Genomic DNA, 18,395 nt, shown 5'->3' on the forward strand with positions numbered 1-18,395 from the left:
TATATTCTTATTTTCACAAAGGCAAAAAACAGAATTTTCTCTTAGGAGAGATATTGCTGAAATGCATTTCTGTTCAATTTTATTAACACATTTTTAAAACTTGTACTCCATGTCAAGTACCAAATAAGATACTAGGGAGACAAAAACAGTCTCAGGGAATTTACCATCCATGAGGAAGATACAACATGTACCCACATAAGTCAATTAGAGACAATAGAAGATTTTGATAGAAATCAAAATCAAGAAAGGCTTCAGAAAGTGGCACCTGAACTTGTCTTAAATAATGTTCTGCAGCTCAATCGGGGTTCAGATGATTGATAAAGGCATTCTAACCTTGTTTTAAAACCTGTTTGAATGCACAGAGATGGACAGAGAGGCGTTAAAACTATTGTAATAGTGAGCTGTTCAGTTTGGCTAAAAGGCAGAGTTAATAAAGGGAAGAATGATGAAATTCTTGCTTTCAAGTAAGTCATTCATCTCAATAGTCTTCCCATACTCTAAATGGAATTAGTTAGATTTTAAAATCTGGGGGTTTTCTTTACTTCCTCTTTACTTCCTGAATTCATGCGTTGGTTTATTACTAAAAGTTTACCTTCTTAGGCAAATTATTCAAACTAGAAAATGGTCTATAGCTGTAAGGTTTACGTTTTCTTTAAAACTTGACTGGTAAGTGATTGACATCAATAAGCCATGGTCAGACTCTCTCGGAAGTAAAAATTCATCTTTTCTTTTTCACGTTTATATTCTTGGTTTCTTCCTCTTTTATAAATATATGTTGTGGTTAAAGCTAAACCACATGGCTCAAAATGATAAATGTCTTACAACACATCACATTTGATTTCAATGTCATGTTGCTATTTTTTTAACTGTCACTGATTTAACTTTTAAGTTTTATATTCTAATTTTGGTTTCATTGTTTTTTTGTCTCTCATCCTTAGTAATGTACATCTCTGCACTTAGAATAGATTTTGCATATTAAGTACTGAATTTACTGGGTATTTTATAGAACAGATGAAAAAAGCTTCTGCCTACTACATCTGTCTTATGCCCATCTAAGATGTAATTATTTAGCAAAGGTGAATACATCTTAAAGTTAAGAAATTCATCCTTTTTTGGTACTGCTTGTCATTCCCTAATTTGTGCTTTTAAGGTAGTAGTAAATTGAAAGATAAATACAAAAAAGGAATTGTCCTGAGAGTTCAGAAAATAAGTTGCTAAGATAAAACATGTATAATACAACATGAGTTCTAAAGTTGAAAGGGGGTAGGTAGAATATTGCAGGAGGGAACATAATAAACTTAGACAAACTGAAAAGAGTTAGAAAAATATGAAATAAAAGGCATAGTTACTAATACCAAAGACCTCTCATATTATAAATAGTAGCCATCTACTTGTCACCAAAATGAAACTCTACTATAATTTACCTGATAAACAGAGATCCTGCTTTTCCTTAGAAACCACTATTGAGATGGAACCCAAAACATCCCATTCCACTTTTGGACAGCTACTTGTAGGTTTTTCTTGACATCAAGCCTAAAATCTGCTTTTTGAAGTCTAGTTTCTTTGCATCTTTTGGTACTTGTTCTACCCTCTGGGGCTAAACAGAACACAGGATATTTCTTCTATATAGTAGTCCTTCAGATACTTAAACACATAATGCTCCCCAAGACTTCTCTCTTCAGGCTAATTAAACACAATCTTTAATTGATTCTCATATGACAATATTAAATATGGCTCTTCACCACTTCAGATGCCTTTCTAATTGCAGCTAGATAGCACAGTGAATGGAGCACCAGGCCTGGACTCAGGAAGCCCTGAGTTCAAATTCAGCCTTAGACACATACTAGCTCTGCTATCCTGTGCAATTCACTTAACTTGCCAGCCTCAATTTCCACAATTATACAATGGGGATAATAATAGCTCCAATCTCTCAGGGTTGTTGTAAGGAACATAAGAGAATAGTGTAAGATGCTTAAAAATGCCTGCTATTGGTCTCTTTTGGAAGTACATTAGCTATTAGCATTATTACATCTCCTGATGCTTTCTAGTTTATCTACCTAGTACTTCAGTTGTAGTCTGATGAGGGGAGACAAGCTATGCCTCTCTTAATGCTGTCAAATTCAGATTAGAAGTTAGGGAGTTTTTGTTTTTTGTTTTTTTGGCTTATATAACTGAATTCTGAGTCATACTTATGAAGTTTTTTCAACTACAGATGAGACAGTTATTTTTACTAAATCTGATATTAGATAGTTCAATGCTATAGTCTAAGACTTTTTTGTTACTTACTGTTATCAATCCTTCACCATTTTGTGTAATCTACAAATTTGATAAGCACCCATCTATGCTTTTAGCCAAACCACTGATAAAAATGTCAAATAAAACACAGTCAGGCACATGTCCCTAGAGGCCACTTGCCATCAGTAGCTACTCTTTGAAGACAACTAATCAACTTGTTTTGAATCTACTGAACACTCAAGCTTTGTGTACCAGTTAGTCAACAAACATTTAACTAGGTGCTTGGCATTGTGCCAAACTTTGGGGCTACAAAGAAAAGCAAAAAAAAAAAAATTTCTCTTTTCAAGAAATATACATTCTAAGGGAAGAAAATATGCAAACAACAAGGAACAAGCAAGAGATATATAGAATAAAATGGAGAAAGTGAACAGAGGCAAAGGTCTTGGCAATAAGGGAAATCAGAAAAGATTTCTTGGAGAAGGTGGGATTTAGCAATGTTCATCATGTTTATTCATGATTTGTTTTTCTATTTTATGATTATTCATGAATTGTTTTTCTATTTTACTTTACAGCTTATCTGTTTTAGTAGTACTTTTTGTTTGTTCAATGATTTCATTTATGTCCTACTGTTTGTGATCCTATTTATGGAATTTTCTTGGCAAAGATATTGGAGTGGTTTTCCAATTCCTTCTCCAGTTCATTTTACATATCAGAAAACTGAGGCAAACAGGAGTAAAGTGACTTGATCAGGATCACACAGCTATTAAATACTTTAGCAACTATAGCAAATATAAAATACTTCAGCAACTTTAGCAACTATGAAACTGTTCATTATTGCTTGTAGTTTCTTTAGAACTGATGTACCTTCAATATTCTCCCTAGAGACTTTCTGAGGGTATTTTTGTTATTTTAGGGTGTTTGAAAACTTTTACTTCAGCTTTCCCTTTTTTTAAAGGATTGTTGAAGAAAAAATGTTTAGTATAATCTGTTTTTAGCCTTGTCTAATAATCTTATTTAATTTAACATTCTTTATCAAGTGCTTTGTAAACCTTAGAGTATTATCTCAATTCTAATTATTACTATTATTATTATTACTACATCAAAAGTTTTCTAGCCTAGAGAAGGAAAGATATCCCAAAGGGATGAGTATTTCCATGCCCTTGAAAATACTATTCTTAGATGATTTGTGGTAATAGGAATCTTGAAGAGGAAAAAGATCAGGATATGTTAAAACTCAGTTTGGAGTTAACATTCAGTTGCCTCTCTTTATGCAAGGATTCAAAAAAGGTTTTCCTCCCAGAAAATTAATGTCTTAACCTTGAATGTAATGAGGTCACTGTCCTTAGGTAGGTGATCACCCCAGTCACTTCAGGGAAAGTAAGGCCATATATCATCTAGACTTGAGCTAATTTTTTTTTTTACCATTATTCATACATTTCTCTAAGAAAGGTCTTAACTTGTATTCTGCTCATTTTCCTAAATAGAAAAGTCTAGAAAGGATTTTAGACCAGAAAAAAATAGTTTTGTAACATCTTCAGTTTTCCTGGAAACCATGTTTAAAATATTTTTCCACTGCTTTTTTTTTTCCCCTTAAATTACATGAATACTAAAACTATTTTATTCTAATGGCCAAATAGTAATAGTGCTTTAAAGTGTTTAAAATATCATCTCATTTTATCCTCACAATAATCCTGAGAGGTAGGGGCTATTATTTTTCAGGTGAGGAAACTAAGGCAGAGAGAAATTAGATAACCTGTGAAGGATCAAAGAACTAGGCAGGATTTAACTTTAGGTTTTCTTGATTCCAGGTCCAAAGCTCTATCCACTCAAGAAAAATTGACAATAGGATTTCATTGTGATAAATGTCAACTGTTTCTGTTCCCTGCATATTATTTTCATTATTGACTGACATGTTGCTTTTTGTTTTCCCGTAGGATATTTATGATTATGTGAATTGAAAAGACCCAAACTTCATGGTTCCCTACTTAAATACTTTCAATGACGTTCATGTGGTCATTAGCTTTTTTGCTGTTTGAAATTTAAAACTGTTCACAGCCCGTCTCAAATTTAACTTTCTAGGCTGACTTGACATTACTTGACATTACTTCTCTATTCATCTAAACTGGCACATTGTGTGTTCTCCATATACACCTATACAATCATCCTTGTGTCTTTGTATAGATCATCCCTCCATATAGAATGTTTTCTTCATCTACTTCTTAGCATCCCTAGCTCCAGTCAGAAGTCAGCTCTTGTTACTTCTTACCTACATCCTCCAAGACCTTTCCTAATGTTACTCACCCCAGAACCCCTCCAAAAATTACTTTAAATTTACTTATTTGAGGTATATTTCCCCTCAATAGGGAAGGAAATGTCATTGTGCTAATACTTTCAACAATATTATCTCATTTTATTCTTCCAACAACTCTAGGAAGTTGGTGAATAATAATATCTAGATCATCCCCAATTTACAGTTGAGAAAGCCAGGATCACACATTTTTGTGATTGTTGAATTGAACTCCCACTGCTGGGTTGGTGCTCTCTATCCACTACATCACTAGCCACCTCTGATATGTATATGTGGTTTTTTTTTTGTGTATATATATATATATATATATATATATATATGTAAATATATAAAATGTGCATATCATGTATATATATATATATATATATATATATATGTATTTATATAGTTGTTGTTCAATCATTTCAGTTGTATCTGACTCTTCTTGACCCCATTTGGGTTTTCTTGGCAAATACCGTGGAGTGGTTTGCTATTTCCTTTTCCAGTTCATTTTACAGATGAGGAAACTGAGGCAAATAGGGTTTTATATATATATATATATATATATACAGATGTACATATTTATATATTCAGTAGGATTTAAAACTTGTAAGATGATTTTCATATTTATCTTCAGGATGTATATGCTATGACCTTTTGGGTCAAGTCCAAACTCAACCTAAAAATAAGGGCCTTCTTTTCATCAATTATTTCCTTTTTATTGGAATGTTATCTCCTCCTTTAGATTGTGACTTCCTAGAAGGCAAGGACTGACTGTCTTTTGCCTTAAACTGAATTTCTAGTATTGTGCGTTAACAGGTTCTGAATAAATGCTTATTGCCGGACTGACAGACTAAACTTTGCCATTGAACTAAATCATTTGAACTTTAGGATCCGGAATCCCCTGCCCCCGTGGTTTCATAATCAGTCAGTAGAAAACTAGAAGGGAATTCAAAGTTTATTCAAAGGGAAGTAGGAAGGGCTGGCTACAATGGAGAGGAGAAATAAAACCCCAAAACAACTAACTATTCACTTCAATGGGAAAATGCCTTGATTTCTGTGTTTCAGCCCTTCTTCCCCGCCTCAATCCCCCTCCCCATTTTGGATGGTTTCAGCTCCCCCAGAAGCCTCTGCAGTCCCTTCACAGAGCCCCAGGCTTCCCGGACAATCGCGGCCGATTGGAGAGGGGTCTGTGCTGCCTGCAGGGGTGGTGGAGGGGAAAAGCAGGAGGGAAAGATTGGGGGAATTGTGGAAAAGGGAAGCGGGTGTCTTAAAGAGAATCACATTGCCGCAAGAGCCCATTTGTGTTACAGGCAAGAATTTTTTTTCTTTTGGAAAGGACTAGGCCCCCGTTAAGACACTGTCCCAAAGGTCTTACGGCAGCTTTGAACTTGAGGGCTTAAGGCTTAGCGCACTGGGGGTTGGGACAGCCTCGGTTTGACCCGGCGTGCGCAATTGCCGTTTAGAAGAAAGTCTGACGGGGCTGGGGCGAAGTTTCAAATTGAATTCGTGATTGGGGGAGGGGCTGGGGGCTGAGGATGCATTGCGCGGGCCGCGGGGCCGGGGCCGCTGGCACCTGCGCCGGGGGCCGCGGGGCCGGGTCCGCTGGCCGCTGCGCCGCAGGGTCCGAGTCCGCTGGCACCTGCGCCGGGGGCCGCGGGGCCCGGGTCCTCTGGGACCGGGGCGCTGGCACCTGCGCCGCAGGGTCCGAGTCCGCTGGCACCTGCGCCGGGGGCCGCGGGGGCCGGGTCCGCTGGCACCTGCGCCGCGCCGGCTCGGGTGACGCCGCCTGGGCGGGGAGGGACCTCCGCCCGGGACTCGAGGCGCCGAGGGACATTCACTCGCGTGGGGCCGGCGGCCCCTCGGCCGGGGCGGGCGCTCCGAGGCGAGCACCACGGCGCCCGGCGGGGGGTGGGGCGCGGAGGAGGAGGGGGCCTTCCGGGGGAGGCTGGGGGGGCTACGCCTCCCCTCCTCGCCGCCATCTTAGGGACCCGGCGGAAGTAGTCGCCCACCCTGGCCCAACCCTCCCCTCCCCCCCCGCCGGTCCTCGGAGGCGGGGCCTGAGCCGGGCTGGGGCGGGGCGCCCCGCGGGGGGCGGAGCCTGCGCGGCGGCGGGAGCGCGCGCGGGGAGGCCGGGGGCGAGGGGGCGCCTGCGCGCTCCCTTTCCGGGAACTTGGCCGCAGAGCCTCGGCGGGAAGGCTGCGGGGCCGGGGGATGCCTGGGGCTCCCTTCTCGACCTCCGGCCCTGCCCGAGGCGGCCGGCGGCCCCGGGGCCGCGGAGCCCGCAGGTGAGAGGCTGCCGGCTCGGAGCGGGCTCGCACGCGGCGCCCTCAGGCGCTCCCACGGCCCCGGGCTGCGGCGCCGTGCTGGGGCGCCCCCACGCCCTCCCCGCCGCCCCGCCGCAGGCCGCCCCCGCGCCACCTGGCAGGCCGGTGCCTGGAGTAGCGGCCGGCCCGGGGCTCCCGCGCCCGCCCGCACGGAGGAGCAGGTCCGGGGCGGGAGGGCGCCGGGGGCCCGGGCCCGGCGGGGGCTCTCCGCGCGGGATGCTCCGCTGCGCGGCCCGGCCCGCTGGAAGGTGCCGGCTTTGATGCCTTCCCGGGGATGCGGCGGTGGGAAGCCGCGATGTCATCGGCTCAGATGGCTCACTTCTGCTAAACCCCTCGCGAATGCCTAATAAGTTTATGATTTTGCTAAATGTTCAGGGAGCGAGCTGCATTTTCCATCGCATCTCTTCTGTTCTTGACAGATTGCCTTTTTTTTTTTGACATTCGGCTTTTTTTTTGTACCAGAATCCAGACTTTGACTTTGAATAGTAGGTGAAAAGATTCAAACTTGGTTTTTTTTTTAATTTTAAAATTCATTTCATTTTCCTTGTTTTGGTTTTGGCTTTTGCGAGGCAAGGGGGTTGAGTGGCTTGCCCAAGGTCATACAGCTAGGCAATTAGTGTCTGAGGGCAGATTTGAACTGGGGTCCTCCCGACTCCAGGGCTCCCCATTTCATTTTTAAGTCTTATAATTTCTTTCTCTTTGTATATTGCTTGTCATGAGGCTTTCAAAGTCAACTTAAAATAATTGATATAGTTTCACCATCCATTGGTACACACTCAAGCAGGTAAGAATATGACTTTCGAAGGAAGTAATCCCTAATTTTCATTAAATTAAACAGATGCCATTTTTCATTTTAACTGTCTTTAATGCTAAATGTATCTTTAGATTTTATCACCAACTATCATAGCACATCAGATTTTATCTGTTTGGATTAAACTGTTGAATTAGGTTATTTGAGTTAATGTGTTAAGGTAGTAAAAGTGAATAGAAGTAGTTTTTCTTGTGTGTTACTGCCATGAATAAAATAAGTAATGGATATATTTTACTACTTTATTCTCCTAACTTTTCTTAGATAAATGCATTTAATAACTACTTAATTCGAGTGGTTTTCTATAGTGAATCAATAGAGGATTGATCACTATGGTGGATCAATACTGGATAGATAGCACTCTATAATGGATAGAAAGCTCACCTGGTAAGTAGGAGAGGCTTGCCTTCAAGTCCCATGGATTGTGGATACTAAATAGAAAAGTCACTTAAATTCCCAGTCTCAGACAACTCTCTTAGGACCATAAAAATTGAAAAACTGGTGTCTCTCTGGGAGTTCCATATACTAATGAAATCACTGTCCAGTGATGTCCAATAAAGAAAACTAAATTACACCTTTGGGTGTAGTGAAAAGGAGATCTTGAGTGACTTGAGAAAGATCCATTGGTATGGGATGTGTGATTTGAGTGGCTGATGAGGCTGTGTTGTCTACAGTTGTAGACTTCTATTTCTAAAATTTGGGCAAGGGGGTCAAAGAGAAGGGAGGAAAGAATTATTAAATCATTCATCTTCTGAATAATAAGCATTCTTAATTATCTTCATTATATTGTCTTTTTTGTGAAACTTTCTTCCAAGATTAAGGTTTGTTATTTATTGGATTTTTATTTCTGATAGCAATTTATCTATTGTCCAGTAACTTCTCAAGATATAAACCAGCCCTGGTTTGTTTTTGTCTGTGAACCTATCCATGTCATGTGTTCATTCCTATAAGCAAAAGTTAATTTTATTTTATATACTTGTGCAAATATAGAATTTAATCTATCATTTGTTAAATAGCCATTATTTATACTGGTGGTGGCATTAGACATGACACCATCTCCCCAACAATACCTATAGGGGTGGCTAGGTGGCGTAGTGGATAAAGCACCCGGCCTTGGAGTCAGGAATACCTGGGTTCAAATCCAGTCTCAAGACACTTAGTAATTGCCTAGCTGTGTGGCCTTGGGCAAGCCACTTAACCCCATTTTCCTTGCAAAAACCTAAAAAAAACCCCAATACCTATAAACTTTTGATCTCTAGCACATCCCAACTGCTTGTTCTACTTGTCATCATAGCTTTTTTTTTTTTCCAGGAAGTCAACTGGGTAGTGTGGTGATAGAGAACTGGACCTGGAATCAGAGTTCTGAGTTCAAATATGGACTTAGACACTCACTAACTGTGATGTTGGACAGAGCAGTTTACTTTTGCCTCAGTTTCCTAAGCTGTAAGATAGGACGAATAATAGCCTTTATCTCTTGGAGTATGATGAAGAGCAAATATGCTGCTCTTTGTAAAGCACTTAACCACAGCACCTGGCTCATCAACACCCACCCAGTGCTCTAGGTGTGAAGTGTTTGTTAAGGAGTACTCTGTTCCAGGCCTTGTGATAAATGCTTTACAGATAGCAACTCATTTGATTGTCCTCACTAGAACCTGTCTGAGATGGGATTTAAACTTTGGGCTTCAGGCCCAGCTCTCCATTGAGTTTGCTTTCTGGCTAGTCCTTAGATATAGATAGTAGAGCTGATGAAAGTGGAGAATCATGACATTCATAGCTGTGGAAGTTAAAGGAAGGATTAGTCCAGAGTGTTAAATGTTAAAGAGTGGTTTAGGAGGAGGAGAAAGGAGCTCAGAAAAAACACCTTTGGGTGTAGTGAAAAGGAGATCATGAGTGACTTTAGAAAGATCCATTGGTATGGGATGTATGATTTGAGTGGCTGATGAGGCTGTATTGTCTACGTTTGTAGACTTCTATTTCTAAAATTTGGGCACAGGGGGTTAAAGAGAGAAGGGGGGGAAGAACTATTAAATCATTCACCTTCTGAATAATAAGCATTCTTAATTATCTTCATTATATATGTTTGTCTTTTTTGGCCCATCAATTCTTGAAACTTTCTTCCAAGATTAAGACTATCCTATAGGTGACATGTATTATTCTGCTTTTCTAATAAATATAAATTCTTACACATGGAATAAATGATAGATAATGCTGCCTGAATTTTGAAATTTAGGGTTTTTTTTTTTTGTTTTGGTTTAGTTTCCTTAAATTCCTGAATTTGGAAGCGTTTATCTGTTTGGGGAAAGAAGTTTTTGATAATTGTTATGTTTGTTGTAATTTTTTTCCATTTTCTATAGATTATTATTTAACTTTTTGCTTTTTTAATACTCAGGACATTTAAAATTTTTATGTGTGTGTTTTATTACCATAGGACATACATATATATATATATATATATATTATTTTTTTCCTTCTAAAGAGTAGAGCTGAGTAAAGAGCACTTCTATTATTACATTTTTTTGTTTTGAAACCAATACTTAATGAACTAGATGATTGCTGCTCCATTATTGCTACCCTTTTTTATTTTCTACTTTTACCACTATCGTTATTGTTGTTCAGCGATTTCCAATCATATCTGAGTCTTCATGACATATGGGATTTTCTTGGCAAAGATATTGGAGCTGTTTTTTCCATTTTCTTTTCTAGTTTACCACTGTCGGCATTGTCAAAATAAATTACCCATTGTTAATACTGATTATATTCAGTAAAAACTCTTAACTATTATTGAATAATTTATCTGGCATGTTTTCTTATTATCTAAACAAGTTTAATGTATTCTAGTATCAGTTATGACCTCTTGGAAGCTTTTACAATTCTGTCTTCCAACTTTGATTAATTCTCCATTTGAATAGCTTAGAATTATATTGCTTACTAAAATGTGGGAAAACGTCTGTTAAACATGCTTTTTGTAACTAGTATTCTGAGATGTCCATAATTACATCAAAAATATTTTGGCATTGAAAACTTACTTCTGCGGCCCTAAGATTTGGTCCTTTTTGAGACAAATATAAAAGCTTAAAATTGAATTCTTCACTTTCATTTATTTAAATGAAAAACAAATAAGTAAAACCCAAGAATAGCACGATGCAGCTATGCCAAAACCCACTAACACATTTTTACATGTATGAAAATAAAATTTATCACCCTAGTTCCTGATTATCTACATAAATTTAAGTTGTATCACATTCCTTTTTCAAAAAAAGTTGAGCCATTTGATAAGCATATTGTACCTCAGAGTAACAATACTTCCCTTCTTATAGTTGGATCTGACCTACCAGACCTTTATAAATTTTGCTAAAATCTTTCTATCCTAATGAAAACTATATAATAAAGTTCTGCATTATTACTTATTATTATGCTTAGATATACTAAGTAACTTTGAGCATTCATCTAACCTATTTTTTTTAATTAAATGCAAATAGTAGACATGCTCATATGTATGTATAAGGAGGGTCTGAGACCCAAATCCAAGAACTGTCTTGCTTGATTTGCTTTTGTATAATTTGCATACCATAATAGAATAGGAAGGGATGGGGAATAGTGACTAGATTTGTTACTTTATTGGATGGAGAATTTCATGAAGAAGAAGCTCTCTACCTATCCAATTCAACAGCTTCTGTGCAATTTTACAGTAATGTAGCTACTATGAGAGGTTAAGTGACTCCCTTAAGGTCACTCATCCAGGTTGTGTCAAAGATGGAACTTGAGGTCTTACTAACTTCAAACCATCCTCTCTACTGCCGCAAGAAGTGTATAAAAATAGTAGCTCTCTGTGGATATTTCTTTAGCTCTATTTCTTCCTTTTCTGATACCTCCCCATGGTATGATGGAACCTTGAATTTTTGAAGACTGTACCAGTAAAGTACAATCTCTGGCAAGTCTTCTTAAGACTCTTATGGACTTTGAAAATAAACTTAGTTGTAAAGTATATCTGTTTGAGCCCCAACCTATGTTAAAGAGGTATAGCACCAGGTTGTCGTTAGGATGATTTCTTTTTTCTGGCTGGACCTGCAATTTTCTAAGATTATCACTGATTCAATTCAGCAAATATTGATTAAGTGTTTACTTTGTACAAAATAATTAATCTACTGAATTCTAGAGGTAGTGCTATTTTTATCAGAAGAGAGAGTAAATGTCCAGACTGGTAAAATTATAGTTCCTTGCAGTACTCAACTTCCTTGGGACTTACAAACAGGTGTTTATCAGTGCTCAAAAGGGTCAGATAAAATGGAAGTTAGTTAAAAAGGGTTCCCATTAAAGTGTCACATTTTCTATTTAGCTAGTTCTGGATCTGTTTTTACACAGTATACCCATTTTTCTATATTTTTCTCTATTAAAGCCATACATGGTAGTTGATAAGATACAAAATAAGGCATGGGGTGTGCAAAGCTGTAGGGTAGAAGGCTTCATAGTGAGGGCTTACTTTTTCTTACTCACAAGATAATGATCAAGATGACTAGCATGTGCTTCTTTCGTTTCATTACTTTTTTTCCCCCCCAAGGGTACCACACTTTTAATCAATTTTCTTCTCTTAACCTATTTGGTTTGGGCTTAGGTGGGAGACTTTCAGAGGAATTAGAAAAGGGGAAAGTAGAAGCTGACCTTGGCAAAAATAATCAAGCCTAACCACTAGACTTTACCCATGTCTCTTCATTCTTTTCCTCCTTTTCTGTGCCTCTTTTCTGTTTGGAAAATTTTTATTGAGATTCATCACTAGCCAACTAGTATTGGTTCTGTCATTGATTTGTTTATTTAACATATAGGTTGAGAAATGCTTGTGGTACCTTAAGGATTTGTTCTGGGCTCAGTTGGGGATTAGATTGGAACCTCTTAGGGCAGTCCCCAAAATCAGTCCATTTCCAAAGGGTAGCAATTACCCAGGAGACTTTCCTAGGTAGGGTGTTCACATGCTAGAATGGGCCTTACGATTCCAAAGTGTTTCTGCAGAGTATACTAGTGATACTGGAAGTTGCTGTGGGAACGTGCGTGGTTATAGGGAAATAATACTCTGTTTCATGATCTGTAAAATTAAGGGGTTGGACAAGAGGACTTTTGATCCCTTCCAATTCCAGATATATGAATGTACTGACATTCTATCCTGTGGTCATCCTGGAATCCACAAATAGCACTAGGTCAACTTGTAACTTCATTCAGAAGGGAAGGGCAGGAAGACTACCTATGTAATTGGTTCTATTTGGTGTTTCCCTTATTTTGCTCTTGGGTTTTTTTTTTTCTGTTTGATAGAGAACATAATAATTGCTAATGGAACTTTGTTTACCATAAACTTATTGTGGAAGGACAAAGTTAATATGAACCTTTTTTTTCCATTGTATTTATTTTTATTAAGACTTAAATTGGAGTGTGTTTATTTACCTATCCTATTAACATTGTTATTGGGATAGAAGAGGAGAAGGAGAAAAAGGATGGAAGAATGTATTGTTTCAACAGAAGTACTCAGATTTATCAATTCACACTGAATCTTGTTTGTTTTTTTCCAGATTTTTTGATAGAGAAATCTGGTGAGAGAAAAATGGATTCCTTTGCTGTTCTGACTTCAAATAACCTCACTTCATCAGTCAACATGACCAGTTCTTTGCCTGCAACAGTAGCCCATCAGTTCAATTCCACCAGTAGTCCTCCATCGATGTCAATAACTAGTCTTTTCCCAGCTTTGTTAGAGTGCTTTGGTATAATTCTTTGTGGATACATAGCAGGAAGGGCCCATATTATAACTTCAACACAGGCCAAAGGACTAGGGAATTTCGTTTCCCACTTTGCACTTCCAGCTTTACTATTCAAAAACATGGTTATACTTAATTTTTCTAATGTAAACTGGTCCTTCCTTTATAGTATCTTAGTTGCCAAAGCTGCTGTATTTTTTATTGTGTGTGTGTTAACATTATTAGTTGCTCGTCCTGACAGTCGTTTTAGCAAAGCTGGATTGTTCCCTATATTTGCTACACAAAGCAATGACTTTGCATTGGGATATCCTATAGGTAAGATTTTTTTTCATATTTTTATTATTCAGATTGTTTTTTTATTTTATTTAGATGTATTAGAAAGAAAGTTTAAGCCTTTAATAACAGATTTTTTTAAAGTATAATGAATTTCATTCTCTGGCATATTTAGGATCCTTTTCATAATTCTGCTTTTCTTTAAACTTTGCTATCAAAATGAGCTAAACCATTTAGTTTCCCAAATCTCAGGTTAAGTATCTTCTAAATGTCTATTTCTAAAATTTTATATAAGTTTTTGCCTGGTTCATATAAAAACAATTTTCAACATTTTTGAAATACTGAGTTTCCAAATTTTCTCCCTCCTTCCCTCATTCAGAAAGCAAGCAATTTGATATAGATTATATGTGTTGTCATGCAGAACATATTTCTATTAGTCTGACTTTTTTTTTTAAAAAAGATCCTTATTCACCTTTAGAATAATGTTGATTATGTCTCAATCTTATTTTTTTTTCCTTTTCCTACCATCACATTTGAGAATAATTTAGTTTCAAAGAGTTGTTCCTTTTGCCTTGTTTAGGAAAGCCAAACTTTCATTACTGTTTTTTGTTTCTAATCTAATGCCTGCTAAATTATACCAAAAGATATCAGAATGCTTTGAATGTAAATTTATCCTATTTCTAGCAAAAGTCAGTGAAACTTAAGATCAGATTTTTGTTTAATGCACATTATATTTTCAAATCAAAGTTTTCAATCTATGGTAATGGGTATATAGATAATCTCGATAAATGAAACAATCTCCCAACCTCATTTTTTTTTTTTACCTTTTTGCCACCAGATTTTACCACAGAGGTTAAATGGAAACTGATGTGCTAGAATTCTCCTTTACCCTACTTTGTTGGTTTTGAATGATGACGAATTAAAATATAGAGTCAGGACTAAAATACTCTTTTGAAATAATTTAATTTTAAAATACTTTTTTATAATGCTGTTTTTTAAGTGAAGACTTTGAAAATTAAACACTAATTATTATATGTCTACAAGAAGTAACAAGTTTTGTAAATTAATCAGAGTATTTATAGGAATCTCAAATTAGTAGTGACACTAGTCTACAATATTAAATACTTAAAAGAAAATTTGAATTTAATAAAACTGACGTTACAGTTTAACAAAAACAAATCAATATTTCAAATATTATCAAAGAAGTGACACAGTTCATATTTTAGGGTTTGCAAAATATTTTACCTAGATTATCTAGTTGCAGACTTACAACAATTGTGAATTAGGTGCCACAATTATTATCTCTATTTTACAGATGAAACTAGCTCAGAAAGTTTATGTCATGTGTGCATGGCTACTTAATAAGTGTCAGCAGTAGGACTTGAACCTAGAACTTATTTTATATTCTTTGATTTTGACATATGAGAAACACCTTGTTGGAAAAGAGTCTTTAAAAAAAGCAATGTGCTCTTCCAAAGCAAATGTTTTTTAATAATCAGTAAATATAAAAAATAGTTTTGTACCTGTCAATTGCATGATAGAAGAGATCTATGGTGTCAAATCTTATTTATGCCTAACTATTCTAAGATCCTTATTAAAGATACTTTTGCTGCAAGTGAAGATTATGTACATAAAAAGAAATTGGTATACAAAGAAAAATAGACCACCTGAATTAGTAGCAATGGCTATTTTCTTAGCTTTCTTTTCTGGTTAGTATCAAAACATGAATTTTTTCACTATTAGTATCCTCTCTGTTGCTTTGAGACTCATCACTCATTGCCCTCAAAATTATCTCCAGGAGAGACCTCCTCTATATATTTACTCTTAATCCTGTTACTTATTGTTAGCATCCAAACATGTTGACTCACTTGCCACTTGATAGTGAAAATAGTTTGTTATGAAAATCATTAAAGGTCTTTTCCAGGTTTCTACTATTTTCTTCTTTCTTGGTCACCTCTGGGATGCAACATAGCAAAAATATGTGAACTTTATGGAAAGTGTTATGTTGCCTAAATTTCATACTCAACTATCAAGCAAATTTCTTTTTCCACTATAAGGAGGTATTAGACCTTCCATATTTGGTAAATTCAAGTTTGGAAAGTTCTGGGGGGAAAAGGGGGTTAATTTAAGATATTTGGGGTAGAATATAAAGTTACTGCATTAGGGAGGTTTTAGGTTTTTGCAAGGCAAATGGGGTTAAGTGGCTTGCCCAAGGCCACACAGCTAGGTAATTATATAAAGTGTCTGACACTGGATTTGAACCCAGGTACTCCTGACTCCAAGACCGGTGCTTTATCCACTACACCACCTAGCTGCCCCTGGGAGGTTTTATAAAAGTAGTATGATCTCATGTTTTGTTCACACTTGAAAATTATAGAATTTATTTTTTTCAAATTTAAAGCATCAATATCATTTCCTCTTTTAGCTTTAGAAATTAGATGAAGGGAGGATTAATAAAAATTTAATGCTAGTGCACTTCAAGAATAGTAATGCTTTAAAAAGAATTCTTACTAGACTTTAATTTCTAAAGCAATTAGCTATCTAAAATGTCCTTAGATTATAACCTAAAAGCTGAAGTTGTTTATAGAAAAATAGTATTTTAATTACAAAATACTATACATACTCTCATTTTTTTTTATATCATTGTGAAATAAGTAGGAAAAATGTTATTATTACTCCCCCCCCTTTTGACCAGTAGAGAAGTGAAGTGATTTATTTGTCCAAGTCAAAATAGCTTGTTAGAATGATGACTTGGATACATGCCTTTTTTTATATTTTAAGTCCATTGCTTTTTACACATTATAGCATACTGCCTCTTATTAAAGGGCATACAGGTGACACATCCAATTTAGTAGTTAGGAAGAAGTAGTAAGTGTTTTTCTTCCATGTGTAGTGTAGACTTTGCCTAAATAAGTACTTATGTGCAAAGTGGGGAAACAGGGTTCTAGTCTCCAAACAAATTTCCCTGACTAATGGAACAAGGTGAAAGTGTAAAAGTTATATAACTTAGTTATATACGTTTTGGAAATATGTGTTATATATTTACATCTAAGTTGGCTACTGATTAGAAAGATAAATATTTACCTGTCTCAGTTCATATTATCCTAATGTAAATTTAGAAACTTAATCTTTCACATTTTTAAAACATTTCTCTTGATCCTTATGACTTTTTCTATTCTTTTAACTTGTAACATCAAATAAACTATAAACCTATATTCCCCCTACCTTCATTTAGTTTATGCATCACCCACTGCCATAACAATTTTTACAGTTAGCATATTGAAACAGTGTGACTTTTGCAAAATATATAACTAGTTGAGAAGCATAGGTTGTGGTGGGTGGAGTAAGAATTATTTTCAAAGCTCATTGAAACCTTTGTTTCTCAGGGTGATCTTGGAAGTCTTATGCAAAGGGGCACCATATCAGATTAAGTCGTAGCCTGAGCTTTCCATGGTAAATGCTGTTTCTACTACAAATTGTAGATGCAATTTTGGGCAAATCTTTCCATCTCCTTGTACTTTATTTTGATTAAAGAGGAAATAATATCCTGTTTTATGAAATTGCATGTATGATAGTTAAGATAGGCTGGATTGCCTGCAAATAGATGCATCTAGATGCCATTAAATGTACATGTAGTTATATAAGAAATTTTATTTTGACATTTTCCTCTGTTAAAATGAAAGACATTTCTGGGAAAGAAACATGATATATTAATTCATATTAAAAGTTTGGTGACCTTGATGATGGAAAGGGGAAGTCACCTGGAACACAGTTGGTGCTTGAACATAGGGAAAGAAGCTAGAACTGAGGAACACCATATTCTTAGTTTTTTTTTAAAGCTCTGACCTAAAATTTTTTGAAAACAAGTCCCTATATAATGCAAATTAATATTCTACTAGTAATAGAAGGGTTTAAAATACTTTGCTTAAACTTTTCAAGATCCCATAAGCATTTAAAAAAAAAAATTTTTTTTGCAAGGTAAATGGGGTTAAGTGGCTTGCCCAAGGCCACACAGCTAGGTAATTGTTAAGTGTCTGAGGCTAGATTTGAACTCAGGTACTCCTGACTTCAGGGCCGGTGCTCTATCCACTGCGCCACCAAGCTGCCCCCCATAAGCATTTTTGAAATAATTATTTACATGCATGTTTATTAAAGAGTATTCTAATCATTCATTGAAAGGTTTTTTGCTACTTAGTTTAGTGTAGCTATGTTCCTAATGTACAGTTTGAATCCTTTCCAAGTATCTTTTCTTAAAATTGCATCTAATCTCTTTGCTAATTGAGATTAATCATAGAATCAGAAGCTTATTTATTGTATCCTCAGTTACATGTCTGAAACTTGTATAATATCTGATAAATGATCCGTCTACTTGAATATTTCTATTGATAGGGATATGATAAAGTGCCTTATATCATTTTCAAGCAGCTCTAATTCTTTGGAAATTCCTGTACTGAATTGAATTCTACTTCTCTGTAAATTATTGTTGATCTTAATTCTGCTCTTAGGAGCCTTGCAGAATGATTTTTATCCCTTTTTATATTTTATAGCCTTTCAGATATTTGAAGACTGTTGCCAATTTTTATTCTGTTTCTACATCTTTTGCCCACAGTCCCTCCTCTTCCCTCACATAGAACTACCTTCATTAGCATCTTCATCATCTTTCACCTGGATCATCATCCTATTTGGTCTCTTTGCCTCAAATCTCTCCCCACAGTGACTTTGCTCAA

At 36.7% G+C, this 18,395-nt stretch overlaps 1 protein-coding gene across 5 annotated transcripts in view; it reads left to right on the plus strand.

The window, feature by feature from the left end:
* Window positions 1-6,686: 6,686 nt before the first annotated feature.
* The window catches only part of GPR155 (G protein-coupled receptor 155), a 42,226-nt gene continuing 30,517 nt past the window's right edge, over window positions 6,687-18,395 (plus strand). For 2 of the 5 annotated variants that reach the window (XM_074215679.1, XM_074215683.1), the window contains exons 1-2: window positions 7,088-7,334; window positions 13,213-13,710. In XM_074215679.1, the coding sequence (XP_074071780.1) occupies window positions 7,217-7,334; window positions 13,213-13,710 (616 nt within the window). In that variant the 5' untranslated portion in view covers window positions 7,088-7,216. Of the gene's footprint in view, window positions 6,811-7,087; window positions 7,634-10,117; window positions 13,711-18,395 lie in introns of those variants that run through there. The other 3 variants (XM_074215682.1, XM_074215681.1, XM_074215680.1) reach the window with 3 other exon arrangements.

Source organism: Macrotis lagotis, chromosome 1 (assembly GCF_037893015.1).
Source record: "Macrotis lagotis isolate mMagLag1 chromosome 1, bilby.v1.9.chrom.fasta, whole genome shotgun sequence".
In the NCBI taxonomy this organism is placed as follows: domain Eukaryota; kingdom Metazoa; phylum Chordata; class Mammalia; order Peramelemorphia; family Peramelidae; genus Macrotis; species Macrotis lagotis.